General features: G+C 43.8%; 1 protein-coding gene across 1 annotated transcript; it reads left to right on the plus strand.

Annotated features, from left to right (window-relative positions):
- The first annotated feature begins 242 nt into the window (after nt 1–242).
- Nucleotides 243–9,719, plus strand: LOC125377926 (extensin-like). The gene is made up of 2 exons (XM_048392036.1): nt 243–367; nt 7,523–9,719. The coding sequence occupies exons 1-2, from the start codon at nt 243–245 to the stop codon at nt 9,717–9,719; spliced, it is 2,322 nt and encodes a 773-aa protein (XP_048247993.1).
- Nucleotides 9,720–10,032: the final 313 nt, after the last annotated feature.

Below are 10,032 nucleotides of genomic sequence, written 5' to 3' on the forward strand. Positions count from 1 at the left end.
CAGGTTATGACGACCCTCATTAGTTAAATCATACTAAACAGCCATGGTGGCCACGCGATCCACATTTATTGTTCGACAGTGTTTATATATACGAAGAGGCATTTTTAGGAAACATTCATCAATGTTTCCCGAGTCACAACGTCCATGTGGAGTTTGCAGATGACGGAGTTGTGAAAATGGCCTCACAATCTGAGAGAAAGGCAAGTTGTCAGCAGTGTAATGGTGCTATGTGGCAGTAGGACATGCTACTGAACTGCTGGAAGTGTATATCAAGGACTGTCGTGGCCGGATTGGAGCCGTGGTCAACGGGGGCGAGTGGAACTTTCCCGAATGGATTTGTACTACAGTTGGAGTTGTCCGCCCTTGGGTGAGTATGATCATTGGAAGCCAGAACGTTCGAGAAATTTCGGGATGGGTCTTCTTGAAGGTTGGCGATACCTATAGGAGAGACGAAAGGTCGATTCGGGGCCTTTTCGTTTTTCCTGAAGGTGTCTTATCTTCTTGTCAAGAGTGGACTGGATTACCTGTTTGTAAACACCGACTTCCTGCCAGCTGCCAACACGATTCACGATTCAAGAACGGAGACAGGCCTGTTTCAAGACATTTGAACATATTTTTTAATAATTCATCGTTCTTTGGTAGTCATTTACTGATTACACAACCTCTGCGTTTCAACTTGGAAATCACCCCGTAACATACGGGCACAATACATGTTCGCTCGTGCATTGTAAACTACGTTAGATCTGAGTATTGACTTAGGTATAAGTTGACTAAAAATAAATCTAAACTAAATACATTTTACATATATTAACTTAGCGACATCATATCCCAAAAACATTAACTGTACTGACGCTAAGACACTCAAACATTACTTCTGCGAGGTTTTATATTTATAAAAAAATTGATTTACAAATTTAGAAAATAAAAATTAATGATTCGCATAATGAATAACTGCTGGAGGGTGTCTAAACGTGTTATCTTCGAAGGACAATGAATCTGCGTTTTTCGGCACAAAGATTACCCAAATTAGCCATAGGAATGAGTGATGGTTAAATAGACAGTCGTATTTAAGATTTAAGATTTAACGATCCTTTCAATTTTCAACAAACTCGGTATGCTTTCTTTTTGTCCTTCACTTTACTATAGAAGACACTGCAAACCTTGAATCCGTTACTAATTACAAAACAAACTAATTACAAATAACCCTATCAATGACTTCAATTTAACAATAAAACCTTGTTCAATTATATAAACACATATATTTCAATTTGGCTTTTAGAGATTAACGTGAACCTCAAAGATTTACTTTGCCGAACGTCTTAACATAGCGTGGTTTAACCTGCCCCTGGGTGAGCAACAAACATGTCTCTTTGTCTGCACAATATCACATTATCACAATATCACAATATCACATTATCACAATATCACATTATCACAATATCACATTATCACAATATCACAATATCCAAATGAAAGGACAGTATTTTTCACAAATCCGTCACTAATGAAACACGAACTATACTAAAGAAAAACAGTTACAGTATGTGCTTTATGACACAAAGCAAGACACGGAGTTATCTAAAGTGTGGAAAGTACTATATTGATTGACAGAAGAAATGAAAAAAAACAATAATATGTTTCAATATTTAGTCACGTGTGGTTTGGATACTCAGGACACAGCGACGGTTGAAATTGAACATGAAAAGCGACGTCAATTAATAAGTTAATACCGTGTGTATCTCCAATGAACTTTAATACAAGATAAAGCTTATTCTGCACTCGGTACTGTTATGCAGTAGGTACCAAATGTGGTCTGGCGTTGTGTTTACAAATCAAACGGGGACGTTGATTTAGGAACGGGATGACAACGAGCTGAATGGTCTCATCAAGATAACCCTAACATTCAGTTGTCCTTCGATCACCGTCAAACGAACCATCTAGCTGTATTGCTGGATTCTCATCCGACACATCCCATAACTACCTCACCAAAGCGGTCTTCTTCAATAACACAATGTATCGGCGTAACGCTCACCTCGACGGTGTACACGAATACGAACGTCACAACGGTAAAGGCGAAAACGGTAACTTTACATGTCTCCACTGCTTTGCAACCAAACGCAGTCGTTGCCTGCATCACCGTACACGCAGCCGATCGCCATAGTCCATTCGGGACCTTGCACGTATCGCCTCTCAAAAATGCCATAACAACGGAGGCTCAGCCTCAGCCTCCGTTGTTATGGTTCGAATCCCAACATGGATACATTGTGTGAAGCCAATTTGTGGTGTTCCCCGCCGTAATATTGCTGGAATATTGCTAAAAGCGGCGTAAAACCTTACTCCCTCACCTACTCAACAAAAAGCATGTTTATCACATTTTACGCCAAATAATACTTGGCAACCGCGGATGTGTTTGTGCATATTGTTTCTTTTCATATGCGCTTGGGTTGAGCCTCCCATAAAATTACCCGCAAACAATTGAGCATTGCAGTAACATCTGTTGCCGAGTAAATATTCTCATCGGAACAACTCTATATCTAGTTTATATAAGGTGGAGTTTGAGGATATTTCATTTCATTTCCGAGGATTAATGTGATGATGACCGTAACACGTATCTTTATCCATTAACAGGCATCCTTAAAAGAATAGCCAGGTAGAACCATTCATACCACTGCCGCCTACAACATTAATGATTCATGTTTCGCGTGTCCTCAACACGACAGCTAGTTCCGTGCTTTGGTCTTGCTGTAAGAAAGATATTTCAAATGCAATTGTTAAATAAAATAAGAATCCTCCATTTTATGGACTAATGGTCCTTTGCATGTGAAACATTTTAGATAAACTGGCTAGCAAAAGAACACCCATATTTGATGGTGGATAAAAATAAAACAAACAAGAAATAATTATTAGATGCCTAAGTGTGTGATACGGGTATTATAGTTATGTTTTGAACCTTATGTTTGCTGTGCTTCGTCGACTGTTTTCAGGTTATAAATGTTTTGGTAACACTTACAATTTTTAGTCATGTCCAATTTTTTGCCCGGCAGATGTCGTTTGGTGCAATCTCTTTCCAAAACATTAAAGAATTTTTGTTTTTATTTATTCCAGGTTATATATTATCTTGCCAAAATCACCACAAGAGCAGAAGAAAATGTATAATTGTTGTGAACTCCACGAGCTCGGTCCGGTGATGGAAGGCCAAGGGGAACAATTGGGGCGAACCCTCGACCAGTGCACCATGTCAACGAAGTACCAACATCACATTAACCATTAAAATAAAATTCCATCAAGTATCATTTTACTTTACTAACATAACATCTCTTTTACACACGAATACGCATTGAAAGAAGAAAATCGGGTTACACCTTACTGATAATCTTGTTCAAGGCCCGAAATGGAATATCAACCGAGAAGGCATCATTGTACTGGTTGTATGTGATTAGCACACGTATTAATCAATACGAGGCCATTGGTTTACTGAATGTCCGATTTGAGGGCACTGCTGCCAATCCCTGCTTCGTTGCCCTGTGCGCGTGGGAGTACCGTTATGTATTCAGAGATATAGAAGTGCGTCACTAGAATGTCGTATATGGCACTGTAAGCTACCCCTCATTTACACACCTGAATTAGAAATAATAGAGACCAGTGAAACCGCCTCATCCGTTTCATTTAGATCTGTGCTAAAAATTCAGGGTGTTAAATATATTTCCAGAGATGACTTCAGCCTTCCAATAGTCAAAATTCCCTTCATGTCGAGCACTAACCGTGCAGCTCAAGCCTTTGGGAGTGAGTGAGTGAGTATGGTTTTACGCCGCTTTTAGCAATATACAAGTAATATCACGGCGGGGGACACCAAAAATGGGCTTCAAACATTGTACCCATGTCGGGAATCGAACCCGGGTCTTCGGCGTGACGAGCGAACGCTTTAACCACTAGGCTACCCGACCGCCCCCTCCAGTCTTTGGTACCTTTGAGGAACAATCGACCATGCTCTTTCTGCAAGGATTTCAAAGAGCGGCGGAAGAATTGTGCACAAATGTTGTTTGATCAAGGCCTCAATAAAACTTTTTAAATGTTAATTGGTAGTTACGCGGAGAACATTTCCAAATTTGAAGCATCCAAAATATTCCCAGATTCAATTCCATATTTTGACTTGTCCTTGTATAACATGTTTGCGTGTATCATCACGTGTACACATGAATGTGTGTTTGTGATGGGTGCCAACGGTGTGGCAGGATACGCTCACCTTTTAGTGAACAGCTGGTGTCATCGTACGATTAAGATATCTTATGACCATGGAAATGGTTTTGTCGCTTTTATCAGCACCATAAACATTGTGTCCTCCGAAACCATTGGACCAAAGTAGCTTCATCTCCATCATCCAGTGTATTGTATTGGTTCTTTTATGCAGCCGACTGTGTCGTCATATCTTTTGCGTCACAATGAGCGGCGTGACGTAACAATATTGTCGTGCGGCAGAGAAATATAGAATACTAAACTCGCTCCCGTGTAATACCAATTTTATGAAACGAGTGAATAGTTCTGGTATCTGACGAGCGAAAGCGAGTCAGATACCACAACTATTCACGAGTTTCATAAAATTGGTTTTACACGGGAGCGAGTTTAATATTTTATTTATTACTTGCAATTTATAACGTTTTTTGAATTATACTGTTAAGTATGAATAGGCTGACACCTACATGATCCACGACATAGTCAATTTGAGTTTAACAGAATAATACTTCAAACACGTCAAAAGTTGAAACGTATGAATTTCATACCATACAACGGGTCTACCTTTAGAATTCACAAAATTATCGTAGGGCTAAGACTTTCGCATCTCACATGCTTTAACTTAGACCAACGACTGTCGTTGCGCTACAATACGATCGCCTTGTGGAACGGGCCTTGCACCTCAAAGTTTTCAATAACGTCACAATACCCGATGACGTAATTTGTGGAATTTTGATGCCAGATCCATCGGTGAAACAATGCCATGTGACGTCAGCCTAGCAACAAGGTTGCTGGGGTCATCGATTGTGCATAAGCTCCTCTCAGTGATCTATCAACTCCACTCGCAATGTCGTTGAATAAGCCAAGAGATGTTGAGAGCTTTCAATATTTGTTCGTGAAACGTGTTCCGAGAGTACATAAGCACGCGTTTTGGTATTACACAATGTGTAATAAAGCTATATGTTTATTAAACGGGTGATCTCTTCACGGGCAAGTAATAAATCAACCGTGTAAGGCTTGCTTCATTCTCTTAAGGGTGACGTAACACTAGTGTCGTACTGCTGAGAATAACCCTTGTAAGGCTTGCTTCATGGTCGTTAGGGTGACGTCACAATATTGCCATGCCGCTGAGAAATCAAGCTTGTAAGGCTAGCTTCATTCTCTTTAGGGTGACGTCACAATAGTGTCGTGCGGCTGAGAATAAACCTTGTAAGGCTTGCTTCATTCTCTTTAGCTTTAGGGTGACGTCACAATATTGTAATGCTTCTGAGAATAATCCTTGTAAGGCTTGCTTTATTCGCTTTAGACTGCCGTCACAATAGTGTTGTGCGGCTGAGAATAATCCTTGTAAGGCTTGCTTCATTCTCTTAAGGGTGACGTCACAATATTGCAACGCTGCTGAGAATAAACCTTGTAAGGCTTGCTTCATTCTCTTTAGGGTGACGTCACAATATTGCAACGCTGCTGAGAATAAACCTTGTAAGGCTTGCTTCATTCTCTTTAGGGTGACGTCACAATATTGTAATGCTTCTGAGAATAATCCTTGTAAGGCTTGCTTTATTCGCTTAAGGCTGACGTCACAATAGTGTCGTGCGGCTGAGAATAATCCTTGTAAGGCTTGCTTCATTCTCTTTAGGGTGACGTCACAATAGTGTTGTGCGGCTGAGAATACATCTTGTAAGGCTTGCTTTATTCGCTTTAGGCTGACGTCACAATAGTGTAATGTTGCTGAGAATAATCTTTGTAAGGCTTGCTTATTCTCTTTAGGGTGACGTCACAATATTGCAATGCTGCTGAGAATAAACCTTGTAAGGCTTGCTTCATTCTCTTTAGGGTGACGTCACAATAGTGTCGTGCGGCTGAGAATAAATCTTGTAAGGCTTGCTTCATTCTCTTTGGGTGACGTCACAATATTGCAATGATGCTGAGAATAAATCTTGTAAGGCTTGCTTCATTCTCTTTAGGGTGACGTCACAATAGTGTTGTGCGGCTGAGAATAAATCTTGTAAGGCTTGCTTCATTCTCTTTAGGGTGACGTCACAATAGTGTCGTGCGGCTTAGAATAAAAATGTAAGGCTTGCTTTATTCTCTTTAGGCTGACGTCACAATATTGCAATGCTGCTGAGAATAAATCTTGTAAGGCTTGCTTCATTCTCTTTAGGGTGACGTCACAATAGTGTCGTGCGGCTGAGAATAAATCTTGTAAGGCTTGCTTCATTCTCTTCAGGATGTTTCCTATTGGCTCATGAGATACGTGTGATATTCAGTGTCAATGTCTGTCATATATCAGTGTAAAGTATAATGATGTGAAATAACAATGTTTGAGCTCATACAGCACCGTACCTTGATCACATGTTGTTGTCAGTGTTTCATTAATTCAAATAAAAAGATAAACTTAAAACATTGGACTCAGCCAATGCCGCTTAACTCAATATCTTCGCTAACACCAAAGAGAGAATGAGTATGGTTTTACGCCGCTTTTAGAAATAGTCCAGCAATATCACAGCGGGGAACACCAGAAATAGGCTTCACACAGCAGGGGGACACCAGAAATAGGCTTCACACAGTTAACCCATGTGGGGCCTTAGGCGTGACGAGCGAACGCTTTAACCACTAGGCTACCCCACCGCCCCCTAACACCAAAGAGGTTATTAAATTTATTATTATAACATACTGTGTTAATGTAGCGCTGCGCATTTGATTCCAAATTCCATTAAGCACAGTTTTTATCCTCTTGATGGCGAGTTGGTGTTTTTTCACATAAGTTCTGAAAATTGGACGTTGTGCGAGAATTGAGGTCGCGCGGCAATGACTCAACTTCTGACTATAAAATTACGCAGTGATACAGAATATTAAATTTCCTATCTGGGGGTGTAAAATGAACTGCAAATATTAAACTTGTTTGAAAAGCAGACACTGTTAAGTGTTGTCCGTTGTAAAACAGAATATGACGCGATATAAACAAATTATCATGTCAACAATGTCTTGAATAGAAAATCAGTTACATAGTTTTACCGTGTATCTTAATTGGACAAGATTTGTTAGGCATCATTTTAACAAAAATCAAATACTTAAGACTAATTTAAAACGATTGGACATGTATTTGCTCATTGTGTTTTTGTCTCTGCTCGAAAGTATACAATAAAAGATATGCGAAGAACAGGATACATGGCACGGTTGATATATTTTTTACACTTCTTGAAGAAAAAACTCCAACCGTATAAAGATAATAGGATGGTGCATTTCTGAAAGTCTTGATATTAATTGATGTTGAAGTATTTTACGACACCAGGACCGGTGAGTCACGCTCCTTCCTCCCCTACCCCCGCCACCTACCATCACAGTCACACTCCTTCCTCCCCCTACCCCAACCACCTACCATCACAGTCACGCTCCTTCCTCCCCTACCCCCGCCACCTACCATCACAGTCACACTCCTTCCATCCCCTACCCCCACCACCTACCATCCCAACCACACTCCTTCCTTCCCCTACCCCCACCACCTACCATCACAACCACACTCCTTCCTTCCCCTACCCCCGCCACCTACCATCACAGTCACACTCCTTCCTTCCCCTACCCCCACCACCTTCCATCACAGTCACGCTCCTTCCTCCCCCTACCCCCACCACCCTCCATCACAACCACACTCCTTCCTTCCCCTACCCCCACCACCTACCATCACAGTCACACTCATCCCTCCCCCTACCCCCATCACCTTCCATCACAGTCACGCTCCTTCCTCCCCCTACCCCCACCACCCTCCATCACAACCACACTCCTTCCTTCCCCTACCCCCACCACCTACCATCACAGTCACACTCATCCCTCCTCCTACCCCCATCACCTACCATCATAGTCACACTCCTTACCCCCCTAACCCCACCACCCTCCATCACAACCACACTCCTTCCTTCCCCTACCCCCACCACCTACCATCACAGTCACAGTCCTTACCCCCCTACCCCCACCACCTACCATCACAGTCACACTCATCCTTCCTTCCCCTACCCCCACCACCTACCATCACAGTCACATTCCTTACCCCCCTACCCCCACCACCTACCATCACAGTCACACTTATCCCTCCCCCTACCCCCACCACCTACCATCACAGTCACACTCATCCCTCCCCCTACCCCCACCACCTACCATCACAGTCACACTCATCCCTCCCCCTACCCCCACCACCTACCATCACAGTCACACTCATCCCTCCCCCTACCCCCACCACCTACCATCACAGTCACACTCATCCCTCCCCCTACCCCCACCACCTACCATCACAACCACACTCCTTACCCCCCTACCCCCACCACCCTCCATCACAACCACACTCCTTCCTTCCCCTACCCCCACCACCTACCATCACAGTCACACTCATCCCTCCTCCTACCCCCACCACCTACCATCACAGTCACAGTCCTTACCCCCCTAACCCCACTGCCTACCATCACAACCACACTCCTTCCTTCCCCTACCCCCACAACCTACCATCACAGTCACACTCATCCCTCCTCCTACCCCCACCACCTACCATCACAGTCACACTCCTTACCCCCCTACCCCCACCACCTACCATCACAGTCACACTCCTTACCCCCCTACCCCCACCACCTACCATCACAGTCACACTTATCCCTCCCCCTACCCCCACCACCTACCATCACAGTCACACTCATCCCTCCCCCTACCCCCACCACCTACCATCACAGTCACAGTCCTTACCCCCCTACCCCCACCACCTACCATCACAGTCACACTCCTTCCTCCCCCTACCCCCACCACCTACCATCACAGTCACACTCCTTCCTCCCCCTACCCCCACCACCTACCATCACAGTCACAGTCCTTACCCCCCTACCCCCACCACCCTCCATCACAACCACACTCCTTCCTTCCCCTACCCCCACCACCTACCATCACAGTCACACTCATCCCTCCTCCTACCCCCACCACCTACCATCACAGTCACAGTCCTTACCCCCCTAACCCCACTGCCTACCATCACAACCACACTCCTTCCTTCCCCTACCCCCACCACCTACCATCACAGTCACGCTCATCCCTCCTCCTACCCCCACCACCTACCATCACAGTCACACTCCTTACCCCCCTACCCCCACCACCTACCATCACAGTCACACTTATCCCTCCCCCTACCCCCACCACCTACCATCACAGTCACACTCATCCCTCCCCCTACCCCCACCACCTACCATCACAGTCACAGTCCTTACCCCCCTACCCCCACCACCTACCATCACAGTCACACTCCTTCCTCCCCCTACCCCCACCACCTACCATCACAGTCACACTCCTTCCTCCCCCTACCCCCACCACCTACCATCACAGTCACAGTCCTTACCCCCCTAACCCCACTGCCTACCAATACAGTTCTCCCTTTGCTTGTGGTCTTTAATAAATACATTGTTGTGAGCTCTACAACTCTCATGAATCAAACCTGCAACCTACATGACATAGAGTAATCAACTAAAGGCATACAAATACAGTGTTGCCAAAAGAACTCTTACATGAAAAATATTTGCTTCAATGAACGCACACGATTTGTAACCTACTAGCTGTTTTCACCATATAAATCATAGTACAGAAACCGTGATCGTGTGAGCTATGCAGTGATTTATGGCGAACAGAATGTTGGTGGTGAAGGAGTGAATCCAAGAGAGACGCAGAGTAAGGACCGAACAATATTTTAGAAATATATTTTTTTTAAATCCCCCACCCCTCCCCTTACATGAATGCCCAGTGGTCGACTTCTTAAATTAGGACTTGAATAAATGA

The sequence above is a fragment of the Haliotis rufescens genome, unplaced genomic scaffold (genome assembly GCF_023055435.1).
Source record: "Haliotis rufescens isolate VD_foot unplaced genomic scaffold, xgHalRufe1.0.p SCAF_106, whole genome shotgun sequence".
NCBI lineage: Eukaryota > Metazoa > Mollusca > Gastropoda > Lepetellida > Haliotidae > Haliotis > Haliotis rufescens.